Below are 20886 nucleotides of genomic sequence, written 5' to 3'. Positions count from 1 at the left end.
TATACATTAAACCGAGAGCGTACATATAGAGAACGTCCAAATCTGACTTCGTTTGAGGAAGTTATGATTTTTCTAAAATTTAGCATAACAGTACACAGCCCGAAAATCGAATTTTAGATCGATCGATTATTAGCCGACACAAACTAAACAAGAATTGAAGATCTCATTAATTGGAGCTTAACGATATAAAGACAGTCGAAAACGGACATCGGACGATAAATTTATAATTTTTAGCGGACTTTAACTATCTAAGCCTGTTAAAATATAACTTTAAAAATAAATTAAAAATTATCGACGAAGTCTAAACAAAAGTTGTAGATCTTTTCAATACCTACGTGTGGATATAAAGAATGTCAAAAACGGAGCTCGTATGTGAAAGTTATGAATTTTTTAAGAATGGTTGTTTTACCTGCGTCCTGCGCCACGTGTCAGCACCAGGCGTAGTCTTGGTGCCTACACAAGTTCACGACGCGAAGCACCCCTGGACAACCTATAGATAGAAGGCGCAAATCACTCAATTCTTCACACCTTCCTAACCCATTCTCTCTCAAACACCCCCAAAGCCTCGATTCTTTTCCCTAGCACCTCCTGGTGTTAGAAACGAGTCCCGGAGCGCCAGAAGGCCCCGAGAAGAAGAGCTTTCGGCTCAGAAGTTCTGCCAGCACAGAGCACGGTTCCTTGCTAAACCCCCTTGTGAGTGAGTTATGTTTATCATACTTTAAGTATAACTTATGTTTAAGTTCATTATCGTTATTATGAATCTATAAACAAGATTTATCAGTGATTCCAAGTCGTTATACTGATTGATCTACTTACGGGGATGATGTCTAGGCTGTGATTTAGTGAGGTGTTTAAAGTGGGATTTCCAAACAATATACTTCGTATACCAAAAGGACCTTACATCTGATATGATCCTACCTAGTTGTTCCTTACTTGATAGATCTCGAAGTAGACTTTGAATTAATGATGAATCTAGACTAATAATTAGTCGCAATAAATAATAGACTAAGACTTAGTGATAATGATATTAGGTTTCATCAAAGGAAAAAACAATTGTTAGAAGCGAACCGCTGCCTGAATTTCGAATCGTCACTTTAATAAGTGAGTGCATAGTCCCTTTCATGAACATGATTTTAATACAAGAATTAAATATATGTTTATGTGTGAAATATTTGATATTGCCTGAAATACGTGTTAAGAGCATATTTGATAATATATGATGATTTAGGATACATAATAAACCTAAATTAATTAAGATGAATATTGGGTAGTATCTTCTTATGAGTACGGGTGAGATATACATGGAGGGTAGAAGTTTAAAATTTGCCATTGATCCGAGAGCATGGATTAGACATAGTCATTCGTCCCTAGTACGAGAGTATGGAGTGGGATAGTCATTTTTTATTGATGCGAAAGCATGGATTATACATACCTGATCCGAGAGTATGGATTAGGTAAAGCCTTTCATTTTAGATTCGAGAGTATGGATCGTGTCGTTGTGAGGATCGACGGGGTGGGGTAAAATTTCTCATATGAGGTGAAATTGTATATTACGAGTTCTAGAATATATATGATATAACATTGTGGGATTGAAATCTTTATGTACTCATCAGGTTTCCCAACCTGACCCACTCAGTTTATTGTATCACAAGTGGCTATATGAAAGATACATTGTGCTGAGAGATTCAAGGAGTATTAGGTCACTAGTTTAATTACTGTAAGGCTTGTAATATTTCGTTATGCTTATGTTTTTGTATTGACGATGACATCCCAATGTTTTAATATAAATAAAAATACATTTCTTCGGAAATGCTTTGATAATATTATTATCATGTTTTTCTGGGAACAAGTTCCGCAATACTATTTTTCAAAAAGGATACTCTGATTTTTAAATAAGCATAAACAAATTAGTCTTTTCTAGCCGTAAAAATGGGGATGTCACATAAACAATCTATATCCGATTCACTATTTACGATATATGTTGTAACGCCCGCGTTTCTAGGCTAGACATTAATATTGATGTAATAGTCTAGGTTAACCTTTGTAACTCGTTTTGAAATAATAAGAAGGTATTATTTGAGTATTATGTGTTTTATGCTTAATTGTATGGCTTAATTGAATTAAGAATAAAAATAAGCGTAAAAATGAAATATTAGATAGAACCGATATCGATACATGAAGACGAAGTGGTCGTGACAAGGTTTCCGAATATATAAAGAATGCTGAAATCCGAGTTATAACGAAGAAGTTATGACCTGTCGAAGTTTCGCGACAGAACCGGCACGACGCTGAATGACGTAAAATATGAATTTAAGATAGAGCGATATTTAGCCTTAGTGATCTAAACGAAAGACGTAGAATACGTTAAACCGAGAGCGTGCATAAAAAGAACGTCTAAATCTGACTTCGTATGAGGAAATTATGATTTTTCTAAGTTTCAGCTTAGCAGTATGCAGCCCGAAGTTCGAATACGAGATCGAGTGATTTCTAGCCGAAACAATCTAAACGAGAATCGAAGATCTCGTCAATAGTAGTGCAACGGTAAAGAGACAGACGAAAACGGACGTCGGATGAAGAAGTTATAGATTTATAACGGAGTTTTCCTGTCCCGGCCTACTAAAAATAATATAATAAAAATACATTCAAAATTTTCCGACGGAGTCTAAATGAAAGTTGTAGGGCATAATCTCACCTACGCGTGGATATAAAGAACGTCGAAAACGGAGATCGTATGCGAAAGTTATGAATTTCTGAAGTTCGAGGCACGCATCCCAAAGTGGGAACGCCCCGCGTTCAGTGCTTGGCTACGGATTGGCCACGTCGATGCTGACTCAACGGATAAGGGATAGGATCGGAACCCCGCTCCTACGCACCGCGTTCGAAGGGAACGCCCTGCGTTCGCGACTAACTCCAACCCTATAAATAGAATGCAAGGTCTCCGGGATTTGTTGCTCATTTCTTCTCTCTCACTCCTTATTGCCTCGATTTGCGTGCAAATTATACCCCCGAAGCCCCGGTATCATCCCGAGACCCGAAGCGAGTCCCGAAGCCCCAAAAATCATGAGAAGTAAAGTTTTCGAGCCGAAACTCTACCCGCGAGAAGCCTGGTGTGTGAAGATCTCCCGGTTTCACCGAAGAATACTACTTTTAGAGCCGTAGTGTTGTCCGATCATCTTCTGATCAAGTGAGTGTATATTCGTTTTCTTCTAACACATAGATATGAAGTATTCTTTATAAAATACGTGTTAGGTGTTTATATATATTATTTGTATATGTGAACTAGTTGTTGAACGGATGTTTTGTACAGGTTTTAAGCTGTATGTAAATGTATATACTTTATATACTAATATGTTGGGTAGAACATGGGTAGACAGTTGTTGTGTGATGAAATAAAATGATGAGAGGCCTCGTTGTTGTTGCTGATTCAGTCATCTAGCGGAGTTTAGATGACGACCACAGACTTTTCTAGACAGTCCAATGGAACGCTAGCAGACTCATTACCTGTAGGTGTTAATGAACTTGGGTGTTCATTTGCTGTACTCCATCCCCCTCATGGTTGCGTTTAGGACATCTATTGTTAAGGAAACCCCTTGCAGTAATGTCCGTCCCGATGAAAATCCTAGATTAGGTCCCTTGTAATAAGTTGTTGTTTTAGGGACATAAAGTGAGGATAACGGGAATGGGTAATCGGGTCATTGTTGATTGATGAACTAAATATATTTATTTATTGTGGGTTGAAAACTCTATATGTTCACCAGGATCCCAAGCCTGACCCACTCAGTTTCTTTGTATTACAGGTAGTGGCGCGAGAGCATAAGTTGGATGAGATTGTCAAGATATTTTTGGATTATAGACCAGTAGTTATATGTAACCGTTGTAAGGTCTATATTGTATTGTTTATGCTTTTGGTCTGTATCGGAACATGACATCCCGAGTTTTGATATATAATGAAAATACATTTCTTTAAGAAATGCTTTGATAAACTTTATTTTATCATGTTTTGTTTTGGGGACAAATTTCCGCAACTCTTTTAAATCAATGGATTTACTCTGAAATTATTTTAAAAGCATAATTGAAACCGGTCTTTTCTGGCCGTGATTTTGGGGATGTCACAGTTGGTATCAGAGCATTAGTGTAAGCGAAGTAGGAATTTTTAGGATTTCTTGACTTAAACTTAGAATGCTAAGTGAAGATTTTGATATAGTGTCTGTTATACTTTAGACACGAGCACTAGTTTATTTTAGGAAAGTTGCCTAAAATGCTTTTATGTGCTAAATGTTATATGTTTGCCATATATGATATTATTTGTTCGGATCTATGGTTTGTTGCCAACCGGATCTGGAAACCTTATGTGTTTAGGATTCTAAGCGTATGATTACGGTATTAGAACTAGCATGTAAACGTTTCGGAGTGATAAGGATGATTTGATTTCTATCGTAATTGAGGATCTAAATTCACCTTATTCGGTGTACAGATCAAGAATGGCAAGAACAAGAAGCGGAGTTGGAAACGCGAACGAAAACAGGAATCAACCACCTGTAATCGAGCAAATACCTGTTGTAGCTGCTGCACCTGAGCCGGTGATAATGGCTGGTGTACAATTGATGATTCAGACGATGTTGGATCGTCAGATGGAAGAAACTAGACGTCGGCTTCAACAAAATCGTGAAGAACTTTCAATTCAAGTTGAAGAGCCCGAAGTGAATGGAGGGCCGTCGGAAGGAGGTAACTTCAGTGGGACTGTTGGTCAAGCCAACCCACCAATTGTTAGGCAGAATAACCACGATGGAGGGAATGATGGCCTTGGATGCAAGTACAAAGATTTTTTGACTTGCAAACCATCGACCTTCACTGGAAAGGAGGATCCGATCGGAGTCATGGATTGGATCTCAGAAATGGAGCTAGCCTTCATGACGTGTGGTTGCAGAGGCAAGTTGCAGACCACTTTCGCAGTACGTCAGTTCAGGGGTGGAGCTGTTCGATGGTGGAACACTCTGGGAAAGACCCTAAGCCCTAATGAGCCACTGCAACTGACTTGGGCAGAGTTCTTGGTGCAGTTCAAGCGCAAGTTCTGCTCGGCCCAAAATCTACTAGAGTTGGAGAACAAGTTTCTGACATTGACAAAAGGCAGCATGTCAGTTGATGAATACACTAACGCCTTTACAGACAAAATGAAGTTTGCTTTGCGCATCGTTCCAGATGAGCTGACAAAAGTTGACCGGTACGCAAAGGGACTTCCGTGGGAGTACGCAGTGCCAGTACGCCAGGCACCTACTCTAGAGGCAGCTATCTGGGCTGCCAAGTTTGTTGAGGACATGATCAAGGGAAGAACCGCCAGCAAAGTTGAAGTTGGTGATAAGAGAAAGTTTGAGGGAACTTCAGGTTCCAACAAGAAGAACAAATCTTCGAAGCCTAATTCGAAGAAGTTTGGAGGCGAATCGAAATGGTGTGAAAAGTGCAAGAAAAAGCACTCTGGGAAATGTAGCGAGGATGTGACCTGCTACAAGTGTGGAAAGACGGGGCATTATGCCAATGAGTGTCCGTCCAACAAAAGAATGTGCTTTGGATGTAACGAAGAGGGGCACATTTTGAAAGACTGTCCTAAACAGAGGGAGGCAGCAAAGCCCAACATTCCACCAAAGCCGAAGGTGAGAGCCTTCCAAATGACACTCGAAGCTGCTAAAGAAGAAGCTGATGTCGCTTCACGTACCTTTCTCGTAAACGAATTGCCTTCCCAAATTTTATTTGATTCAGGAGCCAACTACTCCTTTATATCGCATGAATTTGGTAGAAAACTAGTTTTGCCTGTTGATAGACTAGATAATGCTTTATTAGTCGAAGTTGCTAGTGGCAAGTTTATACCTGTTAGCCATCGTATGAAAAACATCTTAATCGACCTGAATGGGAATAAGTTCCACGAGGAATTATTGCCTATCGAACTTAACGGTTTCGACATCGTTTTAGGAATGGATTGGCTTAGCGTCAATGATGCCGAAATACTGTGCAAGAAGAAGATTGTAAAAGTAAACCCGCCAGGGAAAGAGTCATTTATGGTGTATGGGGACAAACACAGAGTAAATTCTGGAATCATTTCTCTAATGAAAGCCAAAAGGTGTTTGGCCAAAGGATGTACATCATATTTGGCATTCGTGATCGATGCGAAGAAGGAGAAAAAGGAAATGCAGTGCATTCCTGTCGTGTGTGATTATCCGGAAGTATTTCCCGAAGATCTTCCCAGATTACCACCTGATCGACAAGTAGAATTCCGTATTGACTTGTTACCAGGAACCACGCCAATAGCAAAAGCACCTTACCGACTAGCATCGACGGAGATGAAGGAGCTAATGATGCAACTTCAGGAGTTATTAGACAAAGGTTTCATTAGACCTAGTTCATCACCCTGGGGAGCTCCGGTGTTATTTGTGAAAAAGAAAGACGGGAGTATGAGAATGTGCATTGACTACAGAGAGCTGAATAAGGCAACCATAAAGAATAGATATCCATTGCCGAGGATTGATGACCTGTTCGATCAACTACAAGGTTCAAGTTATTTTTCAAAGATCGACCTAAGGTCAGGATATCATCAGCTGAAAGTAAGAGAGCAGGATATCGAGAAGACTGCATTCAGAACACGATATGGACACTACAAGTTTTTGTTTATGTCGTTTGGACTAACCAATGCTCCCGCAGCATTCATGGATTTAATGAACAGGGTTTGTAATCCGTTCCTTGATAAATCTGTGATAGTGTTCATAGACGACATTCTAATTTACTCGAAAAGCCAAGAGGAGCATGACAGACACTTGCGAGAAGTGTTAGAAGTCTTGAAGAAGGAGAAGCTGTATGCTAAGTTCTCCAAATGTGATTTTTGGATTCGAGAAGTCCAATTCTTGGGTCACGTGGTCAACCAAGAAGGAATAATGGTTGATCCAACAAAGATTGAAGCTGTGATGAAGTGGGAACAACCAAAAAGTCTCACGGAGATCCGAAGCTTTTTAGGATTAGCCGGATATTACCGAAGGTTTATCCAAGGCTTTTCTTCGATCGCTACTCCATTAACAGCTTTGACTCACAAAGGAGCTACTTATGCTTAGAGTGATAAGCACAAAGAAGCATTCGAGTTGCTAAAGAAGAAGCTATGTGAAGCACCGATTCTTTCTCTACCCGATGGAGTTGAAGACTTCGCTGTCTATAGCGATGCGTCTGGTGTTGGGTTGGGTTGTGTTTTGACCCAAAGAGAAAAGGTGATAGCATATGCGTCTCGGCAGCTGAAGGAACATGAAAAGAACTACCCCACTCATGATTTGGAGCTGGCAGCGGTAGTTTCGCTCTAAAGATATGGAGGCATTACCTCTATGGCTCGAAGTGTAAACTTTTCACTGATCATAAGAGTCTCCAATATCTCTTTAATCAGAAAGAATTGAATATGAGGCAACGACGCTGGCTAGAATTACTTAAGGACTACGAATGTGAGATACTTTACCATCCCGGTAAAGCAAATGTTGTCACTGATGCTCTCAGTCGGAAAGTCAATCCTGAGAGAAAAAGGCCAAGAGCGTTGAGAATAGAAGTTGTCTCGACCATTGTGGAAAGTATAAAGAAAGCTCAAGAGGAAGCTTCTGAAAAGAATGACCGGAAGGAGGAACGTTTGGGCAAAACGTTGGTGTTCGGTACAAACGGTCATGGACTGAAGGTATTCCAAGATCGTATTTGGGTACCTAAGTCAGGAGGAATAAGAGATCTTCTGATGGAAGAAGCTCACAAAACCATGTACTCGATTCATCCTGGTAGCACTAAAATATATAGGGACCTAAAACCCTATTACTGGTGGCCGACGATGAAGCTCGATATTGCAAAGTATGTGGCTGAGTGTGTGACATGTGCAAGAGTGAAGGCACAACATCAGAAACCATACGGGAGTTTAGAACCTTTACCTGTGCCGATGGGTAAATAGGAAGACATTGCTATGGATTTTGTCACTAAACTGCCCAGAACAAAGAATGGTCCCGACATGATTTGGGTGGTCGTTGATCGATTCACTAAGAGTGCGCATTTCATAGCAGCCAATGAGAAATGGTCTATGGATAAGCTTGCGAATTCTTACGTGAAAGAAATTATGAGGCTTCACGGTGTTCCGTTAACGATTGTGTCAGATCGTGACAGCCGTTTCACCTCGCGATTTTGGAGAAGTCTACAAGAGGAATTGGGTACCAAGTTGTGTTTAAGTACAACTTACCATCCACAGACTGATGGTCAGAGTGAAAGAACGATACAAACGCTTGAAGATATGCTGAGAGCATGTACCCTGGAATTACAAGGTAACTGGGATGAGCATTTACCTTTGGCAGAATTTTCCTACAATAATAGTTTCCATTCGAGCATCAAGATGGCACCTTATCAAGCTTTGTGCGGACAGAAGTGTTGTACTCCGTCTTGTTGGCTTGAGGCTGGAGAAAAGCAGTTTATGGGACCGAAGATAGTCCATCAAACTGCTGAAAAGTTGAAAATAATCAGGGAGAGAATGTTAGCAGCTCAGGATCGTCACAAGAGCTATGCTGACAAAAAGCGAAGACCGATGACTTTTGAAGTTGGAGATTCGGTTTTACTTAAAGTCTCGCCATGGAAGGGACTTATAAGGTTTGGCAAAAGGGGAAAGTTAAGTCCAAGGTTTATTGGACCGTTTAAAGTTCTTCAGAGGATTTGGAACCAAGCTTACAAGCTGGAATTACCCGAAGAACTGAATGGAATTCATAACACCTTTCATGTGTGTTATTTGAGGAAGTTCACGGGAGAAGTTCCCGATATAATTCCAATTTCTGAGTTAAGAATTGATGAGAACAAAAGGTTAATTGAAAAACCAGAGGCAATCGTTGACAGAAAGACTAAGAAGTTGGGACGCAAGATGGTCGAATTAGTGCTTGTCCGATGGAAACATACGAATGGGCCAAATCTCACCTAGGAGACGGAGAGCGACATGATGAGTCGCTATCCGCATTTGTTTGTTGACGTGTGATTCCTGGGACGGAATCATCCTAAGGTGGAGAGAATTGTAATGCCCGCATTTCTAGGATAGGCATTAATATTGATGTAATAGTTTAGGTTAACCTTTGTAACTCGTTTTGAAATAATAAGAAGATATTATTTGAGTATTATGTGTTTTATGCTTAATTGTATGGCTTAATTGAATTAAGAATAAAAATAAGCATAAAAATGAAATATTAGATAGAACCGATATCGATACATGAAGACGAAGTGGTCGAGACAAGGTTTCTGAATATATATAGAATGCCGAAATCCGAGTTATAACGAAGAAGTTATGACTTGTCGAAGTTTCTCGACAGAACCGACACGACGCTGAATGACGTAAAATATGAATTTAAGATAGAGCGATATTTAGCCTTAGTGATCTAAACAAAAGACGGAGAATACGTTAAACCGAGAGCGTGCATAAAAAGAACGTCAAAATCTGATTTTGTATGAGGAAGTTATGATTTTTCTAAGTTTCAGCTTAGCAGTATGCAGCCCGAAGTTCGAATATGAGATCGAGTGATTTCTAGCCGAAACAATCTAAACGAGAATCGAAGATCTCGTCAATAGTAGTGCAACGGTAAAAAGACAGACGAAAACGGACGTCGGATGAAGAAGTTATAGATTTATAATGGAGTTTTCCAGTCCCGGCCTACTAAAAATAATATAATAAAAATAAATTCAAACTTTGCCGACGGAGTCTAAACGAAAGTTGTAGGGCATAATCTCACCTACGCGTGGATATAAAGAACGTCGAAAACGGAGATCGTATGCGAAAGTTATGAATTTCTGAAGTTCGAGGCACGCATCCCAAAGTGGGAACGCCCCGCGTTCAATTGGGGAACGCACCGCGTTCAGTGCTTGGCTCCGGATTGGCCACGTCGATGCTGACTCAACGGATAAGGGATAGGATTGGAACCCCGCTCCTACGCACCGCGTTCGAAGGGAACGCCCTGCGTTCGCGGCTGACTCCAACCCTATAAATAGAATGCAAGGTCTCCGGGATTTGTTGCTCATTTCTTCTCTCTCACTACTTATTGCCTCGATTTGCGTGCAAATTATACCCTCGAAGCCCCGGTATCATCCCGAGACCCGAAGCGAGTCCCGAAGCCCTAAAAATTCCGAGAATTAAAGTTTCCGAGCCGAAACTCTGCCCACGAGAAGCCCGGTGTGTGAAGATCTCCCGGTTTCACCGAAGAATACTACTTTTAGAGCCGTAGTGCTGTCCGATCATCTTCTGATCAAGTGAGTGTATATTCATTTTCTTCTAACACATAGATATGAAGTATTCTTTATAAAATACGTGCTAGGTGTTTATATATATTATTTGTATATGTGAACTAGTTGTTGAACGGATGTTTTGTACAGGTTTTAAGCTGTATGTAAATGTATATACTTTATCTACTAATATGTTGGGTAGAACATGGGTAGAGAGTTGTTGTGTAATGAAATAAAATGATGAGAGGCCTCGTTGTTGTTGCTGATTCAGTCATCTAGCGGAGTTTAGATGACGACCACAGACTTTTCTAGACAGTCCAGTGGAACGCTAGCAGACTCATTACCTGTAGGTGTTAATGAACTTGGGTGTTCATTTGCTGTACTCCATCCCCCTCATGGTTGCGTTTAGGACATCTATTGTTAAGAAAACCCCTTGCAGTAATGTCCGTCCCGATGAAAATCCTAGATTAGGTGCCTTGTAATAAGTTGTTGTTTTAGGGACATAAAGTGAGGATAACGGGAATGGGTAATCGAGTCATTGTTGATTGATGAACTAAATATATTTATTTATTGTGGGTTGAAAACCCTATATGCTCACCAGGCTCCCAAGCATGACCCACTCAGTTTCTTTGTATTACAGGTAGTGGCGCGAGAGCATAAGTTGGATGAGATTGTCAAGATATTTTTGGATTATAGACCAGTAGTTATATGTAACCGTTGTAAGGTCTATATTGTATTGTATATGCTTTTGGTCTGTATCGGAACATGACATCCCGAGTTTTGATATATAATGAAAATACATTTCTTTAAGAAATGTTTTGATAAACTTTATTTTATCATGTTTTGTTTTTGGGGACAAATTTCCGCAACTCTTTTAAATCAATGGATTTACTCTGAAATTATTTTAAAAGCATAAATGAAACCGGTCTTTTCTGGCCGTGATTTTGGGGATGTCACATATGTAGCCGTATTGGGTCGAACGTGAAACTTCAACGCTTCATAAGTTCTTCGTTATAAGTCAGATTGGAGTATTATTTATAACTCTGGAATCATCATCACGACTACTTACTCTTTCATCAAGGCTATTCGTCCTAATTATTATTCTATTTTGGACGTATATTTTATTCTTATTTTATTATATTGTTTTAAGCTCGTATACTACACATAACTACGTAAATCACATAATACTCAGATAATTATCTTTATTAACTTCATAAAAGGTTACAATTGTTGACCATTTCAATTACATCATTTTATTAATGTCTAGCGAGAAACGCGGGTGTTACATATTCTGTCCAAAAAAGCCCTCCATACAAAGCATTGTACTTTTAGTGGGATCATCCTCGACCAACAGATTCTGGGCCCTTTATATCAAATCTGTCTTGCATCAATTGACCGCCTTATACAATTAACCATATATTCACTAGTGGATGATAACTCAAACCGAAAGCCAAATTTCGAGTCCCCAACATTATTCATACCACCAATGTCTTTATATAATTGTAGTAGTTCATTTAATTCGATTGAACCGGAAGGTTTATGTTTCCAATTCCAGGTAAAGCCATTACTGGAAATATGATCTAAGAAGGTACAATATTTAACCATTTCGAGTTTATAGAGATTTGGAAACTTTTGCTGAAAGGTATGAGACCACACCACATGTCTTTCCAAAATATAATTTTTACCTTAGGCCCAGGGATGATCTTGAACATCTGATGACGATCAATATCCACCTCATCTAGAAATTTGACCACTTTTGCAATATTACACCATACACCATTAGAAGACTTCGTGGCAATATACTCGGCTGGTTTTTATACAAGTTGTGGATGCTCACCACCATTTGATTAATAACGGCATGTTTTGTGCCTTTAATTTGCCTACCCCTAGCCATCCATCTACAATTGGAGCAATTATTTTTTACCAATGAACCCAATGTATCTTGTTTTTTAGTTCTCCATCGCCCCATAGGAATCTGCGTCTGATTTTTTCAAGGGCATCAATGACACCTTGAAGATAATTTAAAAGGGACATGTAGTATGTGGGAAGGTTGTTTAACACCGTTTTGATTAGGGTTAATATTTTGCCAAATGAGAGTGATTTGGCCTTCCATATGGATACCTTGGAATTTATCAATAATGGGCTTCCAATACTTTTTCAAGCCCATGTTTGCTCCAATTGGAACCCCCAAGTATGTGAATGAGAACGTGTCTTCATTACATCCCATCACTCTCGCCATCTCATGAACTTCCTGATTTGAAGCGCCTATCCTGAAGAGCCGTGATTTATGGAAGTTCGCTTTAAAGCCGAAAGATATGTGAAAACATTTTAGGATCGCTGAAAGGTTTTTAATGCTGACTAGATCCTATTCTCCGAAGAAGATTGCATCATCCGAGTAGAATAGGTGAGAGATGGAAGGTCCATTGATTGGTAGGTTAATTCCCAGGATCAAATTTTCCTGTTTTGCATTCCTGATAGTGATGTTCTAATCTTCCATTGCCAAGATAAACAAGAATGGGGATAAGGGATCACCCTGTCCGATGCCTTTTGAGATAGCAAATTTATATGTGGTTGAACCGTTAACAAATACGGATTCTCTCGAGGAGATAAGCAGCATGAGATCCACCTTCTCCAGTTTCTTCCAAAATTAATTTGTTCCATCACTAAGTCAAGGTACTTCCAGTTGATAGAGTCGAAAGCTTTTTCGAAATCAACTTTGAACATGAATATCTTCTTCTTACACTTCTTGGCCCAAGAGAAAACTTCATTCATAATCATCGGCCCATCTATGATGTTCTAACCTTCAATATAGGCCGACTGTACTTCTTCAACCACCGAGCCAATCACCTGTTTTAATCTCATAACAAGTGATTTGGAAATGTATTTGTACATACTACCAATTAAGCTAATCGGGCGGTACACTCCCAGGTTGAGAGGATCCAAAACTTTTGGAATTAGGGTGATAAAGGAGGAAGTACAGCCCTTTGCGATCGAACATGTTCTTTCAAAATGTTTTAAATAACTGATAATGTCCTCTTTCATCACATCTTATTTTTTTCTGATGAGCTTGAAAATGAAACCATCCAGTCCTACAACCTTTTCTCCACCATAACTCCACACAACATCTTTAATTTCGTCTATCGAGAAGGAAGACTCTAAAAATAGCACCTGATTCAAAGATAGCTGCTTGAACTTATTGCTGATGAATTTCGGCATATCCTGTAATTTTTCATGAATTTTGCTGCATAGAATTTATGAACTTCTGATTTTATTTCCTTTGGATTTATAGCCAAAACCTCATTTATAGTAATCCCGTGTATTCTGTTTTTTCTATTTTTATTCTTGAGCATACATGGAAATATGTAGAGTTATCGTCGTCATCACAAATCCATTTCACTTTAGCTTTTTGTTGCAGATCCAGTTTCTTGAATCGTTGAAGATCTAATATCTTTTCTTTATCTTCTATACATGAAACTCTTTCTCTTTCTGTTAACACCCGTTTTTAGCCTCTATCAACTTATATATTTTTCATTAGATGATCTTTTCCTTACAATGTAATGTTTTTTTTGGACACAAAAGAGTTTTATTAAAGCCACTGCCAATCAAGCACATGGCAAGGCACGTAAAAACACAACAAACAATTACATAATGTTAAAATGGGAACAAATCGAATCTGCCCAATTACAAACACGAAAATGGCCTCGATATTTTACCCAACTAAAAACCGAAATGATAATATTGTCCACCAGCTTCGAGGAGGAAACTCTAAGATTTTTGAAGATCAAATCGTTCTTAGCTTTCCAGATGCACTGGAATAAAGGATTTTATTTGGTCGTATATATCTTCTAGTCGTATCTATCTTCTAGTTGTTTTTCCTATTGTTTAGCTTGTTATCTTTATCTCTAAAATGCTATCAGTATATAGCCTCCGTTGTAATCTGTTTTCAATAATAAGAGAAAAGATTGTTCCCTGTTCTATCAATTTTATCATGGTATCAGAGCAGGTTACAATCTAAGCCCTAATCGTCTTCCTCCCTAGCCGCAACCATGGCAGGCGAAGCAAGTGACACTCCAAAGAAGACCGGAGGAGCACCGGACATCAACTCGCCATTCTATATCCATGCATCAGACTATCTGAAACAAATGCAGGTCAATAACACTCTCAACGACAACAACTATATAGACTGGTCCCAAGAGATGATGAACTTTATCTTCGCCAAAAACAAGGTAGGATTTGTCAACGGTACCATTCAGAAACCTGAGAAGAACTCGGAAGACTACATGGCATGGATGAGATGTGATGCTATGGTAAAAGGCTGGCTCACGACAGCAATGGAAAAGGATATCAGATCTAGTGTAAAGTATGCTAACACAGCCTCAGAAATATGGTCTGATCTCCTTGAGAGATTCGGAAAGGAAAGTGCTCCCCGAGCCTACGAATTGAAACAAAGTCTCGCTGCGACTCACCAAAACGGAGCTTCCGTCTCTGCATACTACACTAAACTCAGAGGAATATAGGATGAGATGCAAGCTGCCCTACCAATACCTAGAAGCACACGTAGTGGCTATACATGTGACATCGGGAAAATCCTGAGTCAACTCGGGGATAAGGAGAAACTATACAAATTTCTTATGGGTCTTGATAACGATTTTGCTGTCATCAGGATCCAAATACTTGCAACTAACCCAATTCCCATCCTTGGAAACGCGTACCATCATGTTGCTGAGGACGAAAGACAGAGAACTATAGCTTCTGAAAAGAAGCCCTTAATGGAAGCTGCTGCGTTCAAGACCAACATCCCGCCTCGACGGGAGGGAAACAATAGTCAACGTCGTGAAAAACCCAGCCAGAAGGACACCAAGCCCACTGATGCTGCTGATCAGCATTGCAGTGTTTGTGGGAGAGACGGACATTCCCGAGAAGGATGTTTCAAAATAATAGGCTACCCAGAATGGTGGCCGGGAAACCGAAAATGACAAGAAACAAAGTCAAAGGCAGCATGCATTGAGGCTAACACCAGCCCTATTCCAGGTTTAACAACTAGCCAATATGAAACCTTCTTAAAACACTTTGAGGAGAAGGGAGGTACCATCAAGGATGATACAAAAGCAACAGGTTACATGACAGGTAAAAGGGATAGTGATGATGATTGGGTGGTGGATTCCGGCTCCACTGAACACATCACTCATGACATCAATATCCTTGAATACAAAACCAAAAATCATTTTGAAAGCCCAGTTCTTATTCCCAACGGTGAAACCATACCCGTTGAAGGAAAAGGAGATTAGACTATGCCAAGTGGAACCAAATTAAAAGGAGTTTTACATATACCAAAATTCAACTGCAACCTTTTATTTGTTAGTCGTTTAAGCAAAGATCTCCAATGTGCCATAAATTTCTTTCCTGATTTTTGTGTCATGCAGAAACTATACACGAGGAGCTTGATTGGGGCGGGTGAATGCAGAAAGGGTCTTTACTGGATGGGAGTGATTGGGAAAGAAAGAAAAGCAATGATGACGACAGCCGACACTTGGCACAAAAGACTAGGCCACGCTTCCGGTGAAAAGCTTACCAAAATTAGTTTCCTTAATAGTTTTTTGTTCGATAAGTCTTGTGATTCTTGTTCCAAGGCGAAACATACTAGGCTTCCTTTCTCTAGTAGTGAAATTAAAAGTACTGATTGTTTTGACTTATTGCATTGTGACATATGGGGCAAATATCGTGTTCCATCTCTTTCTGGTGCTAGCTATTTCTTGACTATTGTTGACGATTTCAGTAGAACCGTTTGGGTTTTTATGTTAAAATTTAAACATGAAGCTAGAAAACACTTGATAAACTTCCACAAAATCATCAAGAATCAATTTGGCAAATGTGTTAAAAGGATCAGGTGTGACAATGGTGGTGAATTCACCTCAAATGACATGGTAAAATTCTATAATGAACAAGGAATCCTCCTTCAAACCACATGTCCAAATACCCCACAACAAAATGGGGTAGTTGAACGAAAACATAGACACCTTCTTGAAACAGCCCGCGCCTTGAGATTTGAAGCAAACCTTCCAAAACGATTTTGGGGTGAATATGTGATGACAGCCGCTTACATCATCAACCGTTTGCCTTCTAAAGTTATTAATAACAAAACTCCATATGAAATTCTTTTCAAACAAAAGCCGGATTATGACGTGATAAGAATTTTTGGATACCTGGTCTATTTCAGGAATATTGAGACGAAAGGGGACAAATTCGAGATGAGAGGAAGACCCGGGATTTTCTTGGGTTATGCAACAGGAACAAAAGGCTACAAGGTCTACGACATCGAGAGTAAAAGGGTAATCTTGTCCAGAGATGTTCGTTTTCATGAAAATAACTTTGCTTTCAAGGCCAGCAATAATATGAGTCAAGAAGATCCCCTTGATACAACAGGTCATTGTGAGAACACATATGAAGATGAAATAGCCGAGGATCACATTAAACAAAACAGTGAACCTATCGTCATTGCTGACAATGCCAGCCAAGAAAATTTTGAACCAAATGTTGAATACCACCCGACTCAAGAACACGAGAGTGATCCTATCTCTGAGGAATCTCGTCCAAAACGAACCAGATCCCAACTAACAGATCTTCAAGATTACGTTGTCACTCTCCCTCCCTCGGTAGACCCTATACACGCCTCATCAAATCAATCTTCCTCAACGGTACATTCATTAACAAACTATGTCTATTATAAAGATTTTTCTGATTCTCACAAGGCTTTCTTAGCGGCTATTGACTCCAACAATGAGCCAAAGTTTTTCTATCAGGCTGCAAAGGACGAACGGTGGAGAGAAGCCATGAAAAGGGAGATCTGTGCTCTTGAAGAAAATGGTACCTGGACTCTTGAACATTTACCAAAAGGCAAGCGTGCGATTGATTCAAAGTGGGTTAACAAGGTGAAATACAAACCCAATGGTGAAGTCGAGCGGTACAAAGCTCGTCTTGTAGCAAAGGGTTTCACTCAGATGGAAGGAGTCGATTACCATGACACCTTTGCTCCGGTTGCCAAGTTAGTTACCGTTCGAATCCTACTTGCTGTAGCAGTTAAGAAAGATTGGAGCATTCAACAATTGGATGTTAACAATGCTTTCTTGCACGACGATCTTCACGAAGAAGTCTACATGAAGCCACCTCAAGGTTTTACAAAGGAAGGAGATACTAGAGTTTGCAGGCTGAAGAAATCAATATATGGCTTAAAACAGGCTTCACGGAATTGGTGTAAAAAATTTACCAATGCTCTTCTTGAACTTGGTTTTTACCAATCCAAAGCCGATCATTCCCTTTTTGTTCAGCGAGGAGATAAGGGTTTTGTAGTTGCTCTTATTTATGTCGACGATGTGATTATTGTTGGGGATGACACGCAAAAGATACAAGACACGAAGCAAGAGCTTGATAAACGATTTAGCATCAAAGAACTTGGCAACTTAAAATATTTTCTTGGTATTGAGGTTGCTTGCACTTCAGAAGGTTTAGTATTAAGCCAGCGAAAATATATCTTAGATATTTTGGCAGATTGTGGTTTACAGGGGTGCCGACCAAGTACTTTTCCCACTGAACAAAATTTGAAGCTAACCAAAAGTGAAGATCAGCCACAAGTGGATGCTAGTGAGTATCGTCGCATAGTTGGTCATTTGCTTTATTTACAAGCCACTAGGCCTGATATTGCTTACGCTGTGAACATCTTGAGTCAATTTGTTGTTGACCCAAGATAACCACATTTAAACGATGTTCATAGAGTTCTACGTTATCTCAAAGCAACTTTAGGGCAAGGAATTCTTTTCCCTCGTGAAGGTGGTTGTACCCTCACAGCTTACTGTGACTCAGATTGGTTGGGATGTCCACTTACCAGAAAGTCTAGAACAGGCTATATACTCTTGTTGGGGAATGCTCCTATATCTCGGAAAACAAAGAAACAGTCGGTTGTGTCTAGATCGTCAGCAGAGGCGCAATACAGATCCATGGCATCTACTGTTAGTGAAGTTTTATGGGTTCGTTGGCTCTTAAAGGATCTTGAAATTGTTGTCACTGGTCCAACTTCGTTATATTGTGACAATCAAGTTGCTCGTCACATCGCTACCAATCCCGTTTTCCATGAGCGAACTAAACATGTGGAAATGGATTGTTATTTTGTTCGCGAAAGAGTGGATTCTCAAGAGGTACAATGTGACATCCCCAAATTTCTTGGCCAGAAAAGACCGATTTAGTTTATGCTTTTAAAATAAAATCAGAGTAATTTTCCAAAATATGTTGCGGAATTTGTTCCCAAAACAAATATATTAAAAATTTATCAAAACATTTCTTAACGAAATATATTCTCCATTTCATAACAAAACCTCGGGATGTCATGTTCCGATATAGATCAAAAGCATAAACAGTATATTATAAGCCTTACAACATTTATTTACATCTATTGGCCTATAATCCAAAATCTCTCGTTAAGTCATCCAACTATGCTCTTGCCACTACCTGTAGTACAAGAAACTGAGTGGGTCAGGCTTGGGAGCCTGGTGAGCATATAGGGTTTTCAACCCACAACTAATAAATTTATTAATTTCATCATTCAACCATAAATTTATCAACCAAAAATAATCCTGATTACCCATTCCCGTTATCCTCACTTTACGTCCCTAAAACAACTATCACAAGGGACCTAGCCTAAGGATTTTCATCAGGGTGACAACACTGCTTCGGGGGTTCCTCAGCAATTTATGTCAAATAAGGCAACCATCGGGGTGACAACACTGCTTTTCTCAGCAATTTATGTCAAATAAGGCAACCAATGGGGTGACAACATTGCTTTCCTCCGCAATTTATGTCAAACAAGACAACCAATGGGGTGACAACATTGCTTTCCTCCGCAATTTATGTCAAATAAGGCAAACATCGGAGTGACAACACTGCTTTTCCTCAACAATTTATGTCAAATAGGCACAAAGTCACATCGTCGCCAAGGCTTATACAACAGGCACTAAGTCCATAGCTGCCAACGTACATCTATATCGTACTTTCATCCCTCATTCTTTATCTACCCATGTTTTACCCAACATATTTGAAGATAAAATATATATACATTTTAAATCATTTTAAACATGTATAAAACATTTATTCAACATCCATCCCAAGTAAACAAACAACATATATATATATATATATATATATATATATATATATATATATATATATATATATATATAGCACGTATTTTATATAAAATACTTCATATCTATGTGTAAGATGAAAGTGACTATACACTCACTTGATTTAATGATAATCGGGCAGCACTTCGTTTCCTAAAACAATCGTTTCTAATAAAACCGTGAGTTTTATTGAGAAACCGGGCTCTGCAAGGGTTGGGCTTCAAAACTGAAAAGATAAATTTTTCCGGGTCTTCAGGCACTTCGGGACGTATTTTGGGTGTTTGGTATAATACCGGGGCTTTGGGGGAAGTTGGAATGGAAGAAATATGGGTTTAGGGGTGTAAAATGGCAATTTTCCAAATTATCCCCGGGAGGTCTCGCACCCTTCTATTTATAGGGGTGAGTCCGAAGATCTACGGCTGAGAAGACTCCACGCAGCAGAAGATGCGAGGCTCAGATCCGGAGGGGAGGGACGCGCGTCGGATGCGAGGCGAAGGCAGGTGGCTCGCTTCGGATCTGCCACCGGTACGAGGCGCGTCGAGTTCCTACTGGGCCGCACCTTCGGTCGAATCAGCAACGAGCACGTGTCAGACACGAGGCGGCCTGCGAGCGAGGGTGACGTGGCCGAAGTTGAGCCATGCGAAATTCCTCGGTTTTCGTGTTTTTCTCGATTTTTGAGGCAAAACTTCTATAATCCATAACTTTCACATACGGGCTCCGTTTTTGACGTTCTTTATATGCACGCGTAGGTAAAATTACGCTCTACAACTTTCATTTAGACTTTGTCGGCTAATTTTGACTTTAATTTTAATATTATTATTTTTAACAGACCGGGACAGGAAATCCGTTAAAAATTCATAACTTCTTCATCCGACGTCCTTTTTCGTCTGTCTTCTTACCGTTGTACTACTATTGACGAGACCTTTGATTCTCGTTTAGGTTGTGTCGGCTAAAAATCACTCGATCTAAAATTCGAGTTTTTAGCTGTCTACTGCTAAGCTGAAACTTAGAAAAATCATAACTTCCTCATACAAAGTCAGATTTGGGCGTTCTTTTTATGCATACTCTCGGTTTAACGAACACTACGACTTTCATTTAGATCACCAAGGCTAAAAAGTAGCTTATCAAAAACTCACTTTCTACGTCATTCGGCACCGTGCCGGTTGTGTCGCGGAACTTCGACAGGTCATAACTTCTTCGTTATAACTCGGATTTCGGTATTCTTTATATATCCAGAATCCTTGTCACGACCACTACAACTTTCTTAATAGATATCGACTTTATCTAATATTTATTTTCAACGCTCATTTTTATTCTTAATTAATTAAATCCTAATAATTAAGCATAAAACACATAATTCACATAATAATCACATAATTCCTCTTCATTTCTTCAAAATGAGTTACAAAGGTTGACCTATAATATTACATCATCATTAATGCCTATCGTAGAAACACGGGCGTTACATACA

At 39.5% G+C, this 20886-nt stretch overlaps 1 protein-coding gene across 1 annotated transcript; it reads left to right on the top strand.

Moving 5' to 3' along the window:
* The first annotated feature begins 14291 nt into the window (after positions 1-14291).
* LOC145140001 (uncharacterized) lies at positions 14292-14762 on the top strand. The gene has a single exon (XM_079073629.1). It carries the CDS (start codon positions 14292-14294, stop codon positions 14760-14762), a length of 471 nt encoding a protein of 156 aa, XP_078929755.1.
* Positions 14763-20886: the final 6124 nt, after the last annotated feature.

Source organism: Lactuca virosa, chromosome 9, assembly GCF_052849685.1.
Source record: "Lactuca virosa cultivar CGN04683 chromosome 9, Lactuca_virosa_CGN04683_v6, whole genome shotgun sequence".
In the NCBI taxonomy this organism is placed as follows: Eukaryota; Viridiplantae; Streptophyta; class Magnoliopsida; order Asterales; family Asteraceae; genus Lactuca; species Lactuca virosa.
The sequence above is the reverse complement of the archived record's forward strand: the minus strand, read 5'-3'. Positions and strand labels throughout refer to the sequence as shown.